Genomic DNA, 23,727 nt, shown 5'->3' on the forward strand with positions numbered 1-23,727 from the left:
GTTAAAATACATTTCACGAATTACCCTTGGCTGTATTTTAAAGATTATGAAAATACTTATCTTTACAACACACTGATGTTCTCAAGAGTTTACTTAATTTGAAAATATTACATCTTTAGGAGGGAAAATTTTACTTTGGAGAAAAGAATATACTCTAATTAAAAAATAGGAACCAAGTAAATAAAGTGAATGAAGAGAAAGTGCAAATTCATTTAAAGAGTGGTCACAATACATTCTGACATTAAAAATCTATTGCAAAATTTAGACCAAAAAAGATGAATTCTAAATATTATTATTGTACAATCTCTGGCTTTAAATTTTTAAATTATAAATTCTATGAATGTAACCTGAAACTAATGTACTTTCATATGCCAATTATACCTCAACTACAACACTTTTTAAAATTTCTGTGTATGTACAATAGAGCCCTACTTTTTAATAATCTCTGAAAAAGAAATCAAAAGGAAATGAGATTAAAAAGAAATAGTGTATGCATTGTGCCATCTCTTTAAGAGCACCTGTATGATGTAGGATCAATGTCTGCCAAATCAATGTATTAGAAGCTCCTGAGGACAAATGGAACTTATCAAAGTGTTACCTGTGGCTGTGTGCAGGATTACAGGTAGAATTTCCTCTTTTCACCTTTGGAAACTTTCCACACACACAAAAAAATCTACTTTTCTGTTGCAAAAATAAGTAAACTATTAAGAAATTATTTAAAGAAAGACATATGCCTGATTACTTCAAGTAAGATATATGAGGTGCGTAAGAGATAGGTGTGTTTGACTTCTTTAGTACACTGAACTTTATTATGCATGGTATATTTGAGAGCAATGTAAATATTATCAGGAGTAATCACAATACAATGTCAGATGGAAATCCGTAAGTAAGAGATGATGCCTTGACTTTTTGACAGGCTAAGTTTAAAGGGAAAGGAGGATGATGAAAATGGCATAGGTAGTTGGCACAGTCTGAGGTGACTTAGGAAAAGAGCTCAGAGTAAAAATATTCTGACTGTGGGCTGCTGACTTGAGCAACCAAACCCCAGATGGAGACTGTTAAGACAGAAGCGGGGAACTGCTGACTTCCCAAGTTTTAGAAGAATCATTAAAGAAGGAAAATATATATAAAAATATTAGGAGAGTACCAGAAGAAATCCAAGGACTAAGGCACTTCAAGGATTACTTAAGACAGTCAAAACACTGCTAATGAATAAAGGAAAATGAGGGCTCAGGATGACTTAGGTCAATGATGGCTTATGGAAATTCAAATTCAGTAGTAGTTAAGGTGGAAGCCACACTCTGAAAGTTCATGACAGCAATGGTTGAAAAGAAAGCAAAGGGACTCAACTATACCTACATCAAGTTCAACAGCAAAAGGAAAGAAGTAAGACAATGGAAGCCAGGTGAAGAACTAGAGAGGGAAAGGAAAAACATGAACAAAGCAGCCAAAGCAGCAAGATTCTGGAGCAGGAAAAGGCAGAATTCAGGAAATGGGCAAGTCGTGGTCTGAATGAAGGAACAGATCAGAACAGAGGTGGCAATAACAATTTGAGGTGGAGAGGTAGAGTAAAATAAGTGACTCACATTTGATAGACTTGATCTTTTGATTAAACTTTAGCTGCCAGGAGGTTTGAGGATTTTGTGAAGAGATAAAGATGGTACTACATTACTAGGCAACACTGCTTATGAAAAAGTAAAATAAACACACAAAAAAAAAAGGGAAAAGGAAAAAGACCCCATTGGTAGACTGCATCTAAACTGGGATTTCTGCCTCTTGTAACTGGTCCTGTCTCTGGAGGGTCTGATGCATCAGGCAGAGCAGCTTTTATGTTTGCCTGATGTACACCCCATCTCCTTGTGCCTGAGCCATCACCTGGGGTGAAGAAGATCCTAGAGGGCTATGTGGGACTGCTGCAAAGACTAGTCACATGAGAGAGGAACTCGACGTTAGCCTGCTGGCAAGTTGTGGCCCATGGCAGAAGTCTTGCCAGACTGAATGTTTAGTTGAACCTAAAAAGACTACCTACTTTATATAGGGATCTAAAATTTATTTTTCCGTAGGGTCAATAACACCAAAGATTAAAATGAAACCAAAGCAAGATTCAAGATGGTGGCGTGAGAGGTGAGACAGAGAACTCCTCCCAAAACCACAAATAGTACAAAAATATACTTACTTAATACAACTAACCCTAAAACAGCAACAAGAAGGAAGGCTAAACCAGACCTTATGAACAGAGTAGACCTCATGAAACGGGGAAAGGTACAAAAGCCTTAATCTGGCAACCCGAGCCCTTCCCCCACACCAGCTCACCTGCAGGAGGAAGAGAAATGGAGTGAGGAGGGGGTGGAAGCCTGGGACTGCTGAACACCTGGCCCTGGAGATATGCTGTGTGAGCAGAAACCTTCATTGTCTGGTGCTCCAGAGGATGGCGAGCTGGGACAGGCAGAGTGCCTGAGAGACTGAGATTCCAGCCATATGTGGAGGAGGGGATCCACACCCAGCTTCTCTGTGTCAGAGGAAAGACAGGCGGTCTGAGAGGCTTCCTAGCAGGGAAAGGGCTGCTGAAGGGGCAGGGATTGCACACAGCTTGCTGCAAAGAGGAGGGGAGAGCTGGACAAGGTTGTCTGAGTGCGCACTGCCCAGCTGGTTGGGGCTTTGAGGAGCTTCAGGTGCTCCATTCCCCTGGCTGGCTACTCAGCTCCAAGGCCCCCCACTGGGACACGCAGCCTGCTACACCTTTCTCCTAGCCTGCCAGCACCAGTTCACAAACTGGCATTCACTGTGCTGGCATCAGGCCAGCCACAGGGAGGACCCACCCACCACAGCTAGAGATGCAAAGCACAGGGGCTTACACCTGTGTACTTGACCCACTGGCTCTGACACTGGAGACAGATACTGCAGCTGGGAATTAGGAAACAGATCTTTCCTCCCCCCAGGTAGCAGGCTCCACTCCACTACCACCTCCAACCTCACTCTAGGGGCTGAGCAGCTCCAGAGACTGCAGCTTCTGAGCACTAGTGGGCACCACACAGAAATATGAAACATCAAAAGAACATGGTTCAGACCAAAATCTCACAAACCCCAGGAAAAGTGCCAAAGGAAACTGAACTCACCAATCTTCCTAAAAGAGAATTCAAAATAAAAATTATAAACATGCTTATAGAAGTACAGAAAAATATTCAAGAACTCAGGAATGAATTTAATTTGGAGATCCAATCATTAAGAAATTCCCTATCTGAAATGAGACATACAATGAAGGGATTTAAAAGCAGATTAGATGTAGTAGAAGAGACGGTAAATGGAATAGAAATTAGAGAAGAGGAACACAAATAAGCTGAGGCACAGAGAGAAAAAAGAATCTCTAAGAATGAAAGAATATTGAGAACTGTGTGATGAATCCAGAACAATATTCACATAATAGGGGTACCAGAAGAAGAGAAAAAAGTACAGAAAATGTCATTGTGAAGGTAATTGCTGAAGACGTTCCCAGTGTGGGGAAGGAGATAGTCTCTCAAGCAAAGGAGGTGCACAGGTCACCCAACACAAGGGACCCGAGGAAGACAACACCAAGACATGTAATAATTAAAACAGCAAAGATCAAGGATAAAGACAGACTTTTAAAAGTAGCTAAAAAGAGAAAAAAGATGACATAAAAAGGAAAACCCATCAGGCTATCATCAAACTTCTCAACAGAAACCCTACAGGCCAGAGGGAGCTGCATGATACATTTAATGCAATGACGCAGAAGGGCCTTGAACCAAGAATACTCTACCCAGCAAGGTTACCATGTAAATATGAAGGAGGGATTAAACAATTTTCGGACAGGCAAAAGCTGGAGAATTTACCTCCCACAAACCACCTCTGCAGTGCATTTTGGAGGGACTCCTATAGATGGAAGTATTCCTAAGGCTAAACAGATGTCACCCAAGGGATAGACAAAGAGTACAAAGAATGGAGGAGGAAGAAAAAGGAAGAAAAAAAGAAAAAAGAACCTTTAGGTTGTGTTTCTAATAGCATATGAAGTGAATTAAATCAAACTGTTAGGCAGTACGGGATTACCCTTGAACCTTTGGTAACCATGAATCTACAGACTGCAATGGCAATAAGCCCATACCTATCGATAATCACCCTAAATGTAAATGGTCTGAATGCACCAATCAAAAGATAGAGAGTCACTGAATGGATAAAAAAACAAGACCTGTCTATATGCTGCCTACAAGAGACTCACTTCAAACCCAAAGGCATAAACAGACTGAAAAGTAAAGAGATGGAAAAAGATATTTCAGGAAACTAACAGGGAGGAAAAAGGAGTTGCAGTACTTGTATCAGACAAAATAGACTTCAAAACAAAGTAAGTAACAAGAGACAAAGAAGGACATTACATAATGATAAAAGGGTCTGTCCAACAAGATATAACTATTATAAATATCTATGTACCCAACACACGATCACCTACATATGTGAAACAAATACTAAAAGAATTAAAGAGGGAAATAGAATGCAATGCATTCATTTTAGCAGACTTCAACACACCACTCACTCCAAAGGACAGATCAACCAGATAGAAAATAAGAAACAGAAGCACTGAACAACATTAGAACAGATGGACCTAACGGACATCTACAGAACACTCCATCCAAAAGCAAAAGGATACCCATCCTTCTCCAGTGCACATGGAACATTTTAAAGAATAGATCATATACTAGGCCACAAAAAGAACCTCAATAAATTCAAAATGACTGAAATTGTACCAACCAGCTTCTCAGATCACAAAGGTATGAAACTAGAAATACACTACACAAAGAAAACGAAAAAGCCCACAAATCCTAAATAATCAGTGGATCAATGATGAAATAAAAACGGAGATGAAGCAATATATGGAGACAAATGACAACAATAAATCAACAACACAAAATCTGTGGGATATAGCAAAGGCAGTGCTAAGAGGGAAATATATTGCAATACAGGCCTATTTCAGGAAAGAAGAACAATCCTAAATGGACAGTCTAAACTTACAATTAATGAAACTAGAAAAGGAAGAATAAATGAGGCCCAAAGTCAGTAGAAGGAGGGACATAATAAAGATTAAGGCAGAAATAAGTAAAATGGAGAAGAATAAAACAATAGAGAGAATCAATGAAAGCAGGAGCTGGTTCTTCGAGAAAAGAAACAAAATAGATAAAGTCCTAGACAGACTGATCAAGAAAAAAAGAGAGTCTACACACATAAACAGTATCAGTAATGAGAAAGGAAAAATCACCAAGGATACCACAGAAATACAAAGAATTCTGAGAGAATACTATGAAAAATTATATGCTAACAAACTGGATAACGTAGAAGAAATGGACAACTTTCTGGAAAAATACAACCTTCTAAGACTGACCCAGGAAGAAACAGAGAATCTGAATAGACCAATTACCAGCAAAAAAATTGAATTGGTAATCAAAAAACTACCTAAGAACAAAACTCCTGGACCAGATGGTTTTACTGCTGAATTTTATCAACCATTTAGAGAAAACCTAATATCCATCGTCCTTAAAGTTTTCCAAAAAATTAGAAGAGGAGGGAATACTCCCAAAATCATTCTACGAGGCCAACATCACTCTAATACGAAAACCAGGCAAAGACACCACAAAAATAGAAAATTACAGACTAATATACCTGATGAACATAGATGCAAAAATACTCAACAAAATATTAGCAAACCGAATTAAAAAATACATCAAAAAGATCATCCATTGTGATCAAGTCGGATTCATCCCAGGGATGCAAGGATGGTACAACATTCGAAAATTCATCAACATCATCCACTACATCAACAAAAAAAGGACAAAAACCACATGGTCATCTCCATAGATACTGAAAAAGCATTTGACAAAATTGAACTTCATTCATGATAAAAACTCTCAACAAAATGGGTATAGAGGGCAAGTACCTCAACATAATAAAGGCCGCATATGACAAACCCACAGCCAACATTATACTTAACAGCGAGAAGCTGAAAGCTTTTCCTCTGAGATCGGGAACAAGACAAGGATGCCCACACTCTGCCCATTTTTCTGGAGGTCCTAGCCATGGCAATCAGACAACACAAGGAAATAAAAGGCATCGAGATTGGCAAGGAAGAAGTCAAACTGTCCCTGTTTGCAGATGACATGATATTGTACATAAGAAACCACAAAGAATCCACTCAAAAACTACTAGATCTAGTATCTGAATTCAGCAAAGTTTCAGGATACAAAATTAGTAAACAGAAATCTGTTGCTTTCCTATACACTAATGATGAACTAGCAGAAAGAGAAATCAGGAAAACAATTACATTCACAATTGCATCAGAAAGAATAAAATGTCTAGGAATAAACCTAACCAAGGAAGTGAAAGAACTATACCCTGAAAACTACAAGACACTCTTAAAAGAAATTAAAGAGGACACTAATAAATGGAAACTCATCCCATGCTCTTGGCTAGGAAGAATTAATATTGTCAAAATGGCCATCCTGCCTAAAGCAATCTACAGATTCAATGCAATCCCTATCAAAATACCAACAGAATTCTTCAGTGAACTAGAGCAAATAGTTCTAAAATTCATATGGAACCACAAAAGACCTCAAATAGCCAAAGCAATCCTGAGATGGAAGAATAAAGCAGGGGAGATTACACTCCATGACTTCAAGCTCTACTACAAAGTCACAGTAATCAAGACAATTTGGTACTGGCACAAGAACAGACGCATAGACCAGTGAAACACACCAGAGAGCCCAGATATAAATCCAACCATATATGGTCAATTAATATATGATAAAGGAGCCATGGATATACAATGGGGAAATGAAAGCCTCTTCAAGCTGGTGTTGGCAAAACTGGACAGCTACATGCAATAGAATGAAACTGGATTATTGTCTAACCCCATACACAAAAGTAAACTCAAAATGGATAAAAAACCTGAATATAAGTCATGAAACCATAAAACTCTTAGAAAAAAATAGACAAAAATCTCTTGAACATAAACATGAGCAACTTCTTCATGAACATATCTCCCGGGCAAGGGAAACAAAAGCAAAAATAAACAAGTGGGACTATATCAAGCTGAAAAGCTTCTGTACAGCAAAGGACACCACCAATAGAACAAAAAGGCACCCTACAGTATGGGAGAACATATTCATAAATGACATATCTGATAAGGGGTTGACATCCAAATCATATAAAGAGCTCACACACCTCAACGAACAAAAAGCAAATAATCCAATTAAAAATGGGCAGAGGAGCTGAACAGACAGTTCTCCAAAGAACTTCAGATGGCCAACAGGCACATGAAAAGATGTTCCACATCACTAAGCATCAGAGAAATACAAATTAAAACCACAGTGAAATATCACCTCACAGCAGTTAGGATGGCCAACATCCAAAAGACAAACAACAAATGTTAGCGAGGATGTGGACAAAGGGGAACCCTCCTATACTGCTGGTGGGAATGTAAACTAGTTCAACTTGTGGAAAGCAGTATGGAGGTTCTTCAAAACACTAAAAATAGAAATACCATTTCACCTAGGAATTCCACTCCTAGGAATTTACTGTAGGAAATGCAGGAGCCCAGTTCACATGCACTCCTATGTTTATCGCAGCACTATTTACAATAGCCAAGACATGGAAGCAACCTAAGCGTCTACCAGCAGATGAATGGATAAAGAAGATGTGGGACATATACACAATGGATTATTATTCAGCCATAGGAAGAAAACCAATCCTACCATTTGCAACAACATGGATGGACCTAGAGGGTATTATGCTCAGTGAAATAAGCCAGGTGGAGAAAGAGAAGTATCAAATGATTTCACTCATCTGTGGAGTATAAGAACAAAGAAAAAACTGTAGGAACAAAACAGCAGCAGACTCACAGAACCCAAGAATGAACTAAGAGTTACCAAAGGGAAAGGGATTGCGGTGGATGGGTGGGAAGTGAGGGATAAGGGGGAAAGGGGGCATTACGATTAGCACACATAATGTAGCGGGGCGGGGAGACATGGAAAGGCAGTATATACAGAGAAGACAAGTAGTGATTCTATAGTATCTTACTACGCTGATGGGCGGTGACTCTGGTGGGTTGTGTGTGGGGGAACTGCTGATGGGGGGAGTCTAGTAACTATAATGTTGTTCAAGTAATTGTATATTAATGATACCAAAACAAAAAATAATGAAAAAAAAATCCCTTGAAAAACTAAAAAAAAATGAAACCAAAGCATACAGTTAATGATTCTGTAACATCTTATAATGTTGATGGATAGTGACCATACTAGAGGGGGTAGGGATTTAGTAATACGGGTAACCATTGAACCGCTGTGTTGTATATTTGAAACCAACATAGAATTGTATATCAATGATACTTTAATAATAAAAAAAAAAAACCAAAGCATCACATTGTGTTGTGACATGTAACAATAAACAAGAGCAAGTGCAGGAATGGGAAGTAACAATTTCAGCACAATCAAGACCTGACAGATTTCTAACCTGAACATTTAAATGGTTTAAGAGACTGTGACAAATACTACAATCTAATTTTTTGACAATCATTTAAGACCTTTACTAACAGATGGTTGTTGTTTGACTTTTTCCAAAAAGTCAAGTTGTAAATTTTTACTATGAATAAAAACGAGGTTCTTAGAAATCTCAGCTTAACGAGATATAAAACAATTTAAAAACCTTTCAAGGCGTACTGAGAAAAACCAGGCTTTAAAAAAAAACAAGTTTGCCACTACATAAAGCGACCATTAAGTAAAAATAATAAAAACCCCATTCTGCGTATACCAGAGAAGACAAGCAGTGACTCTATAGCATCTTACTAAGCTGATGGACAGTGACTGCAATGGGGTATGTCGGGGGGACTTGATAATATGGGTGAATGCAGTAACCACAATGTTGCTCACACAAAATCTTCATAAGATTGTGTATCAATGATAACAATGAAAAAACAAAAGAAAACAAAATAACCCCCCACCCCATGCTGCACAGATCATGCAGATAGTGCAGGAATCTGGTCAATAGGCCAAATTCAAGCACTTAAGGTCATCAGCTCCAATCCTTTGCACATTTCTTATTGCTGGAATTTCATACTTATGCCCTCTTGTAGGATGACTAAACCAGATGATGGGAGAGATGGTAAACTGGCACTGACTCAGCTCCGCCCTGTTCAGTCTCGGTGGCGGCTGAATTCTCCCTGATGGATCAACAGTTTTTGTCTTTGCCATCTTGTGATTTAGGGTTTTCTGGGCATCTGCGTAGGTACCAATGTTGAGCTGGCTGTGGCCTTGAGTCTCAAGTCCCTGATTTTCCTTCTCCGCTTCACTGCCATCCTCTCTGTGCTGTCTCTGGTGAGGAGGACCCGGGGGGAGTTGTGGTCCTTAATCCTGGCAAATACTCTGTCCGTCTCACCATCTACCTGGCTGTCCCGCACCCTGGTTGCCAGCACACCCCCTCACTTCTCCTTGCACGGGAGGGCTGGAACACTGTGGTCGGGCCTGGCCTTCAGCAGCTCTCTCCCATCATTCTTTCCCCTACTCTCACTACTCTGGTCGTTCTGCTGGTGACTGTGGAGAGGACCCGTGCAACGTGGACGGCCTTCGTAATGGTTAGGGTCTGCTGCACGTCTACCGCCTTGCGCTGGAGCTCCACCAAGCCTGTAACATCTGCTGCCTCGGCACCCTTTTCCCCTTCAACATCCAAATCCACAGTCTCTCCATCTCTGACACTGCCAAGGGACTTCCTGGGGCTATTCTTTATGACAGTCTGCTCTACAAATACATCTTCCTTTGTGCCATTCCTGTTGATGAAACCATTTCCATTTCTTAAACTGAACTATTTTACTGTTCCCAAAACCTCCGTTCTGACGACTTTCTTGTCCCCGCTGGAAGGTGCCACTGATGTGAGGCTGTCCAGGCTGCCGCCCTGTGTGGGCTGCACTGAGAAGCAGGGGCGGCTGCTGCAGCTCCTCCGGGAAGTGCTGGTAGCCAGGTGGCTACAGCGTGGGCTGCCCAGGGCACTCTCGGGACAGCTCTTCATGCCCGCTCCTGATTGAACTCGACTACAATCTAACTTTAACAGTAGGTATGCTATGTCTGATGCCATTCTCTAGAGATCTAAGTACTTCCGAACATGAATTTTTGATATACTGACATACCCTGAGAATTTGATCACCCTCTTCTAAGCCTTCTTTGGCTGCCGGGCTGTCTTCCAGAACGCCAGCTACAAATATTCCGACATCATTTCCACCAGCCAGGCGCAAACCCACACTATCTCCTTTCCTGAATTTTACCAATTTCATGCTGGGCCTGTTAAAACAAATATTTCATTTGAAACAGTTAAGAAGAGCTTGAAGTTATACCAAATTGCTACAATGAAAACGGTATTCAGAATGAAATAAAGGGCCATTATCTCTGAAATTTTCCTCATACCACTAATTTACTGAATAAAATGTAGTGTTAGAATTCCAAATCAGATTTAATAGCACTTTCTTTTATTATCTGTTAAACAAAATACGTTTTAAAATATTTGAGTGTATTATGCAAGTAATGCTTTATATACAAATACAAAAAATTAATATTTTTCCAAACTTTCAATCTTGGATGTATATAGGACATTCCCAATGGGTAAAAACCTTCCATTATTTCCATCCCAATTCATATCATATCATCAGACAGTGATTTTTAAACTCTGAAGTTGATGGATTCTTTTAGTAATTTATACAGATCACTTACTCTACAGCCCCTTTGATTTTTAAATAAAAATCTTATCATCATTCAGCCTTTCTGGATTAGCCCCATATTCAATCTCTGCCCCTTCCTTACTAGAGAGAGAACAGGAAGTAATTAATGCATACACATTCCTCTTGATTATCAGTGTGGTGTCAAAACCTTGTGACACTCTTAGAACAAACACTGAAGGATGCTTCAGGAGAATGGCTGGGCAAAAACAGGTAACAACAAAACAGATCATAATAACAAATTACCCTCTTAGGTTCCCATTACTACCCCACATTCCTAGCCAAGAAGACACAGTTCTTTTTACCTATTCTAACATGAAGTACAGAAAAAGTCCTTTTCCTCTTTATTCACTAAATAACAACAAATTATTAAAAATGAATAGAAACTAAAAAACAGAAATCAAATAAATGAATCAATGAGTTGAGAGAAAAGATAGGTCTAGTTCTTTTAAACCAACCAAAGACCACCTTAGCTTTCACGACTTAGAAGATGTTCACATTTGATGCAGTTTCCTGATCTGGAACTAACTAACTAAGGGCCTGTAGTTAGGTGAGGTTCACTGCTGGGGTTACTGGCATCACTGATCCCTCCGTAAACTATCTACCAGTTTTATCATGAATGAGTGCCTTGGTGGTGGTGCATTCTACTTTGTCACTACCCTTCTCTCAGACTCCTCTCCCAAACAAATTATACAGACAGCTCTTTTAAACATTTCCTCAAAGTCCTTAAGACTCCAGGTCCCTGGAAGTCTTCTTCTAACACTGACCAATCGAGTGCACCTCAAAAAGTAAAAATAGTTGATGGTAGTCTGTTATCTTCAGTAAAATCTGCTTTTAAAAACTAGTGTTTTAGAACAGCTTTAGGCCCAATTTCACAGTGTCCTGTGCCCTAGATGACCGATACTTGATGCTCTGCTCTATCTGCATTATATCAATTACTTGAAATAGCAAAAAGTAGACTCACTTACTACTTCTGCATCAAATCCATACACTGGATTTGAATGAATAATCAAATTTGCTGGCTTAGCTACAAATCCTGCCCCAATCCTCTTTGGTGTCTGTTCTTCAGAGCTCATCCAGGGAAACCTAGGATCTAATCACTAAAGGTTTTTTAAACCTTAAAGAGTTATAAATATATAAGTCATAAATATATAACAAACCCTAAAGAGTTCCAGTAAATTCTTAAGAAAGGAAAAAAGGAGACTATGACTATGTCTTCGCAAGTTATAAAATTTTCAGTTACCTCATACAAAAATATACAATTTTAAAACTTGTGTGATACCCCGTTTTTCAGGAGCTCTCTCTATCTAGCTTGGGTCTTGTGGTAACAACGCAATTTTCTTTAGTTGAGAAAATAGGTGAGAGCAAAGGTCTAGATATAAACCACTTTAAGAACTTGGTAATTTTCAATTACTTAAATAATGTCCCTTTTACCACAGAGGAAACAAAAAACCAATTTGATGATCATGATGGTGTGAAATCTGGTTATACAATTTACATCACAAGCCCATCAAGTATGAAACAGAAAATAAAAACATGCCACAATGCAAAGGATGGTCCACTACAATAAACAACAATCTGGCCCAAAGTGTCAATAGTGCTAAATTAGAAAGTTTATGAAAAAATTCTGATGTCTAAACAGAAAATTTGTTTTTAAGTTTTGTCATTCCTCACCTAAAAACTGGAGACAGTGGTGAAAAGAAGTAAACATCACCAAAGTTTCTTTGTTCTTTAATCTCCAACTAATTCTACCCGAAATAATTAAAAAGGAAAAAAATCCTTAATCATAGCAGTAAGTGGTATACACTATTTTAAGAAGTACATATAATAATATGGTTTGCAACTGAATTCTCACTTTAAATAATCTTTAATAATGGACAGAAAGACAACAACAGCTTAAAACTGCATTACCGAAGAATCCCATCTTCATGAGCTGAATTAGGTAGGACGCCATCAGATGGGCTGACAGGTAAATCCACATCTGGTTGTCCAACCTGAGCATATACAGGCTTTGGTTCTAAAAGAAAGAAAAATTTTAAGTTGTGCAAGAATCATTTTATTTAAAAAAACAGAGTAATAATGTAACCAACCAGTGGAAATAGCCAACAATAAAAAGTCTGTAAAAATACATGTATGAAAATTCATCAGCAAAAATGTTCAATTTTGAGAACCTGATATGGAATATATATATATATACATATTAGAGTACAGTTTACAGTTATAATTCTGATGTCTTTATAACAAGTATGCATGTTACATAGTCACTGGTGCTTTCTACTGCTCCAGCTGTTAGGGTCTGAAAATCTATTCTCTAGGGAAAATAACAGAAGAATATGAGAATCCCTACACTTCTCTGTTAAGATTACCAAAGCAACCATCTTTCTTCACTGTGCTAAAATGTATTTTTAAATACCCACATTCCTTCTACTAAACAAGCAGAGCAAAAGATGACTGGAGGGAAGGAACTGAGAGACATTAGAACCAAAATTCTTTCAAAAGCAACCAGATCTTGGAACCTTGCATATTCTTACATCTGGTCTCATATACAGCAATACAAGGTATACTTTATAAAATGTTTATGGAAACACTTTCAATAAGCAAAATAACACATTTTCTGAAGGCAATCAAACATTTCTCTTTATTGAGCAGTGTTGGAAAATAGCTTTGCTCATTGTGAGTAGCTGTTAACCATGAATAATTTCACTTAGGAAAACTTTTTTAAAAAATTCATGAAAGCCTACTGATCCATGCCAATCTTCTACCCATAAGGAAAATTCTAGGAGTCAGAGACAGAAAACTCACACACAGTAACAGTAGAAACAATAACAGCAATAATAAATGTAATAATACACCTTTAAGTCTTCTGTAAATCTTGACAATTACTTTAGTTTGATTGCCAATGTCTTCTGAACTTAGTATTTTGCTGGGCTTACCTGGAAGAGTGGGTGCCTGTTTCTCATTTCTTTCAACTGTAACCTCTTCCACTGTTTTAGGTGCATGATCATCTGCATGTTTTACAGGAGTTGAGATAGCCCCAGGTTTAGAAATTCTCTCTTCCTCTCTGCTACGAAGACTGTATGTTAGTAAAACAAAAAACTATAAGCATAAAGATGATTGTGAAAATTACTTATAACAGTAAAAATATAGCCAAACTTCCAATAAACAATGACAAGGGTCTTGTTCTAACAGCTAAATATTATAAAAGGCAAGTACGTAATACTACAGTGGTATTGCCACAGAAACAGAAAAATAGATCAATGCAATAAAACAGAAAATAGAGAAACGTCCACAGTAGCAAAGTTTATTATGGACATGGCAGTCCAAAACTGTCAGAAAAGAACATACTATTTATTATACAATGACCACAGCAGGGTTATTTCAAGAGTGTATGTATGGCTTGTTCAACATTAGGAATCTATAATACAGTTTCTTATTATGCCCAAGTATTAGAGAAAAAAATGTTAATACCAAACAGGCATGTGAAAAAATTCAACAGCAATTCCTAATAAAAATCATAAGCAAAGATACAATTCATTAATTACAATTAATACAAAACCAAGAACTAACACCATATTAAATAGTGAAATGCTGAATGTATTCACCTACGATCAGTAACAGCACAGTGATACCTACAAATGACTATTATTTACCACTATTTGAAAGACTCAGATGATACAATCACCAAGTGAGCTCAAAAAATTGGCAAAAAAATTTAGTGAGTGTAAAAGAACACTAAAAAAATTTGAATTAAGAGAATTTTAATTCCATTTTTTAGAAAAACCAACAGATTTTTCTCAATATCCTCAACGACAGATAGAAATGGAAAGGAAAAAATATGCCAGGAACAAATCTGTATAATCTTACATTGGGGGAGATCTCCCAAAGTTAGTTAAGATAAAAATTCGAAGCCATAAAGGAATGATGAAATTATTTCACTACATTAAAAATGTCTAATTGCACAGGGAAAGACATTACAAAGACTTAACTTGTAACACACTTGCCAAATAGCTACTATTAACTGATGAAAAAAATGAAAAAGAACAATGCAACAGGAAAATGATCAACAAAAACGAACCAGGCAATCTGCTGAGGAAGCAATTCACAGGTCAGTTAATTTCATGAAAAGATGCTCAGCTCTACTAGTAAGTTAGGAAACCGTCAATTTAAAATAAGGAGTTGCCATTTTATGGAAAATACGGAATTCTGAGAAGTGTAAATCAAAGTTACTTTTGGAAAGTAATCTGGCACTATCCATGAACATGTAAAAACACCACTGACAGACTCTTTCATGACTTTAGCAATAAAAAGAGCCAGTATATACATAAGGGACAAAGATGCTTACATAATATTGTACGTACAACAAAGACCTGGAATCGGACTTTCCATGATATGAGAAGTTTTTCATTGAAAAAATAAGCAGGAAGGATGTTCACCTTGTATTGTTAAGTGAAATCAGCTAGCTGGGAAATCATGAATAGAGCCTGACCTTTTAAAATTATTAAAAACACTCTATATGCGATGCCAAATATTTGTCCAAGTATGGAGAAAGGCTTAATTCAAGAGGATTGGGAACTGGGGTGAGGTGGAATTGGTGGATTTGACCTGTTTTACTTGTTTAATAAGCACACACTGCATTCATAACTGGAGATTAAAACTAAAAATATTAAACAAGTTACAATGAAAGAGAGCTGTATGTAGACACAGGAAGAGAACTCTAAAACAACGTGAAGCAGCACAACTGCTGAATATACATGATGTGACACCAATGAGGTATTAAAGAAAATTCTCTCTGTAGCTACACACACACATGCATGCACAAATTCACATGTAGAGAGACCCAAATGGATATAATCACACAGGCAACAGTTCACTCTGGAGGGAGTAGTAGCCAAGAAAAATTTTAGATTTATCTCTACTATTTCCATTTTTACAAGAAAATATTTACATATTAGTTACAAGTAAAGAATAAAATATTTAAAATATTTAGTATTTAAAGTATTATTTTAAAACGGAATTAAGTCTAACTTTAAACAAAGAATTTGGTTCTATTAATGCATATTTATTAGCAGTCTCTTACCAGGAAAAATTTTCTTCTTGGTTATCTTCCTACAAGGATAAAAACAAGCACTTTTCCTAGTTTCTATTTTCAGATTTGTTTCACTTATTCTATGGTGGTATTCTCTAGTTTTAAATGATAAATATTAAATGAGTATTCATGTAAGTAAAATCTTTCAGAGAAAAACTATAAAAGTCAAGATAGATTCTAGTTCAAACCAGAATGAACTTTTAAATCATAAAAGGTCAAAATTTTAGCCATTGCTTATGTAATATAATCTCACAATTAAGTCTTAAGAATAAATAAATACAATTAAACTTTATCCCCAAATTGCTCTAGAAGCCTCAGAATATAAAGGGTGGTACAAAACAGTAAATTCTCCCTGCATTCTTTGCACTAAAAAATGCAAATGATATGTTACAAATATGAACATTTTAAAGAAAGAGATCAAAGAACTACATAATTTTAAGTTCTACATATTTGTTTTGCTCTGCAACGAGCAGACTTTATTTACTTAAAATAAGATAAAAAAACAAACATTTCCAATTGATTTTCTTCTTTCATGTAACTTAAAAAATAACTTCCCAAATTTAAAATGTGACTGACTATAATGATAACTACCACCTTGGTAACTTGAAATCAACATAGTATTTTAATTTGAACATCCTCCCCAATGATAACCAATAGATTGCCATTTGTTGTGCAACAGGGCTCTGTACATCATACAAAACTAGTATTTTCATCTTTGGCTAATTTTCATGACTCAACGTCTATCTCCTTTTTTTCTTGTAATGCAATTATTATGACTTAAAAACATTTCAAAGGGATGGAACTTATTACATCATTCTATTAAACTTTTCAAGCAATTAATATTCAGAAAATCATTGCTCTTTTTAGTGCAATACTGTTATCTACCAAAAGATGGAGGCATGATTCAATAATACATGTATATCTGGGGCAGTGCTGTCAACAGAATTGTGAAACAAATCACTTGTATAACTTTTAATTCTCTAGAATCCATATTAAGCGAAGTAAAATTAATACACTTTAACTCAATAAATCCAAAGTATTATTTCATTGTGAAATCAATACAAATTATTAATGAAGTATTTACATTCTTTTCTCGTGTACTCAGTCATCAAAATCCTATGTGTCATTTCACACTTACAATACATCTCAATTTGAACTGGTCACATTTCAAATATACACTAGCCATAGGTGACTACTAATATCAACAGTGCTGAGCAATGAGATCTAGAGTTATAGTACAGAAAAAAATAACCATTTCCAAACATTTAAAAGGTTCTATTATGAGCAAATGTGACCATTACATCTATGGCAAGACAAAAAACTGAATTGAAATACACAGAATTAGTCTACTATTCATGGCAATTATTGAAAGAAAACTATAAAGCTGACAATAAAAATACATTTTCCTGTTATCTTCCTTACATAATTCTACCCTAATGGTTCTGAAATAACAGTTAAGCTTTTTATAGAAAAATAATTTTTGCTATTATGAGGAAAGCTGACAATTACTTTGCTTCTTTACATGACTTTACATGAAAACCATCTCGGTCCTGAGTCTGACTTATGTCCTGAGTACGACTATACTGTGGCTCCTAGGAGCTCAGACAGAAGCTTCAGGCATTTCAGGGAGCCTCAAGACCCTCTTAAGGGCATTTTTGTTTTCATCTGGAGGGTAGGGGAAAAGGTTCTGTTTGGGGGATTTTCACTTGTACATATACATATCAATCTAATGGTAATGATGTATTTAGCTAGAGATTTTGGGCTGGCTCAAAGCTCAGTAGAAGATAGTTGTTAGACAAAGATGGAGTGGCATGGAGTCTCTGAAGAGTTTTACGTTCACATAAATTAAGACTCATGATAAGCAGAGCCTTCTTTAAGTCTTACTGGGTCAACTGTGTAACCAGGGTAGCAGAACAACACTCAATCAGATCAGCAAGAAGTAAAAGATCGTTTTAAGTGAAAACCTTCAGATGTAAAATCACAACTCTTTGGGCCCTTTGAGCGTAGGCATCAGAGAGCAGGCAGCTTGGTCAGTAGAAGGACCTGGAGAGACACTGCAGGAGGAAGGGACACTCCTGCCTGGATCTACCCTGCTCCCTCAGCAGGCTCTTGCAGCACACAGCAGTCAACAGCACAGTGGCCAGCAGCCCTCCCTGTGATCCCTAGGATGGTTTTGTAGTGCAATGTCTTTGACGAGACACCTTTCCATGAATAGCTTTCCCAAGAACTTTAGGGGACAAGTTTCTTGCAAGTTCATCTGGTAACACACCTCAGCAAATTCTCTGCCATTTAATGAACCATGGGTGTGCCCTTTCCAAGGAGCTGTCTCTCAGCCCTGGGGATGGGTGGACGATCCTCTTTCTTTGGTGTTCTCTCTCAGCACCAGGAGGAGAAGCTGCTCCTTACACTTCTTTATCTCTTTCCTTCTTACTAGCTAATCCTTTGTTCCTCCAATCCTGTTACATTTAATCTCTTTACATCAAACTTGCTCTGTTCAGATACTGTGCTTTCTGTCTCCTGACTGGACTCTGTCTGATAAGATAGGCCAGATGGCCCATTCTTCAGGGGGCTTTCCTTCAGTACTTACACCTCTCAATACACTTTCCAAATCAACTAGTTATGTCATACTTTAAACGTAACCTTAATATAGGAAATAAACTAAGCCTGAACATTCACTCCAGTAAAACATCCTTTTATAAAGCCAACTTCCTGTTACATACTGAATGACTCATTCTACAAAAAACAATTTATATTTTCTTCAGAAACTCAGTTCAGGATGGGTTGGCAATATTCCACTCACTTTGAAGTGTTAGACAAAGAATTTTACCAAAAAAAACCCCAAAAACATTTAGTAACAATTCAAGTATAAACTTTTAAAAGTAACTTTCACATTCTCCCTAACCAATTTTTCCCAATCAAAGAAAAATACTTAAGAGTATTCAAATGACTCTCTCCTTTGCTCTTTCAAATCCAGCCACCCTGGTCGTCTTGCTGTTCTTCCAACAAGTTGAGTGAGCTTCCCCCTAAGGACAGCATTGTGCCCTTATTCTGTAATGATCTTCAGCTGGCGGGCTCTTTCTTAATTATTTCAAGAAGAAGTGATTTTAGAGAAACCTTCCCTGAGCATGTTACTAATAATGTCCCCTCCTTCGCTATCATTTCACCCTAATTTTCTTTATAGCACTTACCTCTAAAGACAAATACTTTTTCATATTTCAAACTTACATGCTTTATTCACTTGGATATAAGCTCTATGACAGCAGGGATCTTGTGTAGATTGTTCAGGGCATAACTTATATACTGATACATTTGTGATATCAAAAAATCTTTGATACAGGAAGAACTAACAGGATGTCAAAGCTATTGGTTAAAAAAAACCTTCACTATAAACACGCACTGTGCTGCTTTTTGATCACTCACAAGCAACTGCATCACTCCAACTGAAAGGCACTGAACGCTGGGAAAGAAGTGAGGAACTGGTTGATTAATTTGACTGAGATACATAACTGTATCTGTCTACCTGGCCCTCTCCATCTTTCACAGATGAAGGGGAAACAAAAAACAAACAAGAAGGACTTTGTAGTGTATCTGGAAAAAGAAAATGTAGTGTACCTACACCAAGTTATTTACCAGTAATACCACATGCAAATCTTACTTTGAATAACACACCTACCAAATTGGAGGTAATGAAACCTCTTTTATTTAGGATAAAGGACTGAAAACAAAGATTCAGAAAACAAAATCTGAAATTCACATTTTGAAACACTAAAATGTCTAAATGATATATGTGGATGTCTCAACAATAATTTTTAGCCTATTGACAGTTTAATGTACGTCCCAGAGAGAACCAAGCTGACAGAAACTATGTATTCTAAGATGAAACAATATTTACAGTTCTCTAATATTAAAGAAAACAATTATGGAAGGTGATAGAAAAAGTACAGGGTGTAAATAAATATATGAGATCTTTAATTTAAAACCCAAGATTCTATAAGGTATTTAAGGAGATACATTATATTCCCTACATGAATGTTTTAGGACTTACCTGGCACTTTTAGAGAACAGTCATGAGTTTAAATTCAACCTTGTATATTAAAAGACTGATACTACTTGCAAACTATATAAGTAAAAAGTTTGGATCCCAAATATGTCAGGTTAACTTGGGTCAACAATTGGATTTAGTTTAGAAATTTCTCATCTGTAAAATTCTATTTTTACTATCATGTATTTGCTATACCATAAGCCATATAAATCCTGACACCACTAACTTTAGAATTTAGTGGTGGCATTTCTCTCAGGAGAAACAAACACTGAATAAAGACAGTATTTAAAATTTTTACAAAGTTTCAATCTTTTTAAACTGTTTTCAAGTACTTCTGTAGCAACCATTTTAATAAAATGGATATGCTAAATATAAATTAACATTACCTCTATTTGTTAAAACACGGTCCCTAAAACTTCTTAGGCCATGGATGAACATTTGTCAGTTTATGGAGTAACTGAGTGTAAGTAATAGAAAATGTAAATCTTTACAACTCAAATTTTCCATAGTTCAACATGATCTTCATTAGTCTGAGCTTTTACTATGATAAAAATTTAATACTGCACCTGCTTATGGTTAATCAGTAGCACCATAGTCACTTTTACTGAAGTTTATAGGCTAGAACAAAAAATAAACATATGTTGTTCCTCTCAGAGAAAAAGACATAAAATGGGTCTCTTAATTGTAAATACTAGGGAGAGTACAATATAACCAAGCAGAGGTTTAGAAAATATACTGCAAGTCATACACTGTCTGGTTACGCAGTAACCACACTGAGACCAGAGAAAGAATCTTCTCAGTGATAGCCACTCGGTAATCACCATGAAGCAGAGCCACCCGCTGTGGAATCAGTATCCCCAGCTCCTCCAAGAGCACAGGTCTGGGTCCACAGTGGGTTCTGAAGCAATGCTGAATAAAATACAGAACCTAGGAACAAGCATCAAGCTATAAGAAAATCACTATAATAACTCTGTCTATACAACATATGTTTCCTAGTTTAATAACAAAACTATTTTAACATTCTAGACCAAGGATTGGCAAACCTTTTCTGAATGTGGCTGTGTGGGCCATTCTGCCTGTTGCACTTTCTCAGTCTCACTATGTGGGATGGATTTATTTGCAAAACCAGGCAGCAGGCTGGATTTGGCCCATTGGTTGTACTTTGCCAACCCGTGTTCTAGACAGCAATAGGGTATAGTGGTCATCTAGTTATGATGAAGAAACAAACTCATGTGTTTTCCTTAGAATGCTGTTCATATAATGTTTGCTAATGAACTGAACATCACAGGGAGGAACACAAGTAGGATATGATAATAGAATGTTTTGTAGATTTTTGTTCCCTAATGGTTAAGTAGCAATTAACCTACTTTCCTATTTTCCCTATACCAGGAAGGTCAAAGACTAATGTCTAAGAGTTTTAATTCTGACCCCAATCATCTGTCAACTATATGTAACCCTGGACTTTACCACAATGTCTCACCTTGTCTACAGAATGAGGAAATCTTCTTAGAAATGGTCAAATATGAGCAGATGTGAAAGGATGACTGGGAACTTTAACTCAAGATATTCCTCCTCATACTACTACTAGCAGCTAATATTTGTGCAGGTATTATAATAATTAATTTAATTTTCACAATAACTTTGTAATATATGACCATGCCTACTTTATAACAAATGGAAAATCTAAAGCACAGAGAGGTTTCAAGGTCATGCAAGTAACCAAGGGCAACTGAGACTGAAATTCAGAAGTCTGGCTTCAAAGCCAAAAGGAATCATTATATTCTATTGCCTCTGACAAAATGAAGACATTATCCTCAGTAGATAAGTATATATAGTAAAAATATACAAAATTTAAGAAATCTTGGAAGAGAAAGGGGGGGGGGCAGCTGGTATTTTACAAAGCCAGACTTCTTTAGACATTAAACGGAATCGTTTTTCATAAAGATCAAGTGATTTTTGTATCACTTGTTTAAACAGAATTTAACATTTGTACAAACAAACAAAATTAAATAATAAACAATATATGGAGGTCCCACGGTATTTTTTTTTGATACTGTTAATGTACAATTACTTGAACAATATTATGGTTACTAGACGCCCCCTATTATCAAGACCCCCCCGACATACCCCATTACAGTCACTGTTCATCAGGGTAGTAAGATGCTATAGAATCATTACTTGTCTTCTCAGTATATACTGCCTTCCCCATGCCTAAAACCCCCTACATTATAAGTGCTAATCCTAAAGCCCTGTTTTCCCCCTTATCCCTCCCCTCCCACCCATCCTCCACAGCCCCTTTCCCTTTGGTAACTCTTAGTTCATTCTTGGGTTCTGTGAGTCTGCTGCTGTTTTGTTCCTACAGTTTTTTCTTTGTTCTTATACTCCACAGATGAGTGAAATCATTTGATACTTCTCTTTCTCCACCTGGCTTATTTCACTGAGCATAATACCCTCTAGGTCCATCTGTGTTGTTGCAAATGGTAGGATTTGTTTTCTTCTTATGGCTGAATAATATTCCATTGTGTATATGTCCCACATCTTCTTTATCCATTCATCTGCTGATGGACGCTTAGGTTGCTTCCATGTTTTGGCTATTGTAAATAGTGCTGCGATAAACATAGGAGTGCATATGTCTTTCTCAAAATGGGCTGCTGCATTCTTAGGGTAAATTCCTAAGAATGGAATTCCTGGGTCAAATGGTATTTCTATTTTGAGTTTTCTGAAGAACCTCCATATTGCTTTCCACAACGGTTGAACTAGTTTACACTCCCACCAGCAGTGTAGGAGGGTTCCCCTTTCTCCACATCCTTGACAACATTTGTTGTTATTTGTCTTTTGGATGTTGGCCATCCTAACTGGTGTGAGGTGATATCTCACGGTGGTTTTAATTTGCATGTCTCTGATGATTAGCATTGTGAAGCATCTTTTCATGTGTCTTTTGGCCATCTGAATTTCTTCTTTGGAAAGGGTCTGTTCAGATCCGGTGCCCATTTTTTAATTGGATTATTTGCTTTTTGTTTGTTGAGGTGTGTGAGCTCTTTACATATTTTGGATGTCAATCCTTTATTGGATCTGTCATTTATGAATATATTCTCCCATCCGGAGGATGTCTTTTTTGTTCTACTGATGGTATCCTTTGCTGTACAGAAGCTTTTAAGTTTGATATAGTCCCACTTGTTCATTTTTGCTTTTGTTTCCCTTGCCTGGGGAGATAAACATGAGCAACTTCTTCATGAGCATATGTTGCTCATGTTTATGTCCAAGAGATTTTTGCCTATATATTTTTTTAAGAGTTTTATGGCTTCATGACTTACATTCAGGTCTTTGATCCATTTTGAGCTTAATTTTGTGTATGGGAATAAACAATAATCCAGTTTCATTCTCTTACATGTAGCTGTCCAGTTTTGCCAACACCAGCGGTTGAAGAGGCTGCAATTTCCCCACTGTATATCCATGGCTGTAGTAGAGCTTGAGGTTGGGAAGCAAGATACCCCATGCTTGATTTTTCATTCTCAGGATTGCTTTGGCTATTCGGGGTCTTTTGTGGTTCCATATGAATTTTAGAACTATTTGCTCTAGTTCACTGAAGAATTCTGTTGGTATTTTGATAGGGATTGCACTGAATCTGTAGATTGCTTTAGGCAGGATGGCCATTTTGACAATATTAATTCTTCCTAGCCAAGAGCATGGGATGAGTTTCCATTTATTAGTGTCCTCTTTAATTTAAGAGGGTTCCATAGTTTTCAGGGTATAGCTCTTTCACTTCCTTGGTTAGGTTTATTCCTAGACATTTTATTCTTTCTGATGCAATTGTGAATGTAATTGTTTTCCTGATTTCTCTTT

At 37.0% G+C, this 23,727-nt stretch overlaps 1 protein-coding gene and 1 pseudogene across 8 annotated transcripts in view; both read right to left on the bottom strand.

The window, feature by feature from the left end:
• TJP1 (tight junction protein 1) overlaps positions 1-23,727 on the bottom strand; it is a 271,810-nt gene that overhangs the window by 28,795 nt on the left and 219,288 nt on the right. For all 8 annotated transcript variants that reach the window (XM_073227124.1, XM_073227123.1, XM_073227121.1 and 5 more), the window contains 3 exons: positions 13,690-13,829; positions 12,668-12,773; positions 10,175-10,325 (listed from right to left, as the gene is read on the bottom strand). In XM_073227124.1, coding sequence (XP_073083225.1) covers positions 10,175-10,325; positions 12,668-12,773; positions 13,690-13,829 — 397 coding nt within the window. The remainder of the gene's footprint in view (positions 1-10,174; positions 10,326-12,667; positions 12,774-13,689; positions 13,830-23,727) is intronic.
• Positions 5-10,165, bottom strand: LOC118968727 (B box-binding protein-like; annotated as a pseudogene).

Source organism: Manis javanica, chromosome 18, assembly GCF_040802235.1.
Source record: "Manis javanica isolate MJ-LG chromosome 18, MJ_LKY, whole genome shotgun sequence".
Taxonomy (NCBI): domain Eukaryota; kingdom Metazoa; phylum Chordata; class Mammalia; order Pholidota; family Manidae; genus Manis; species Manis javanica.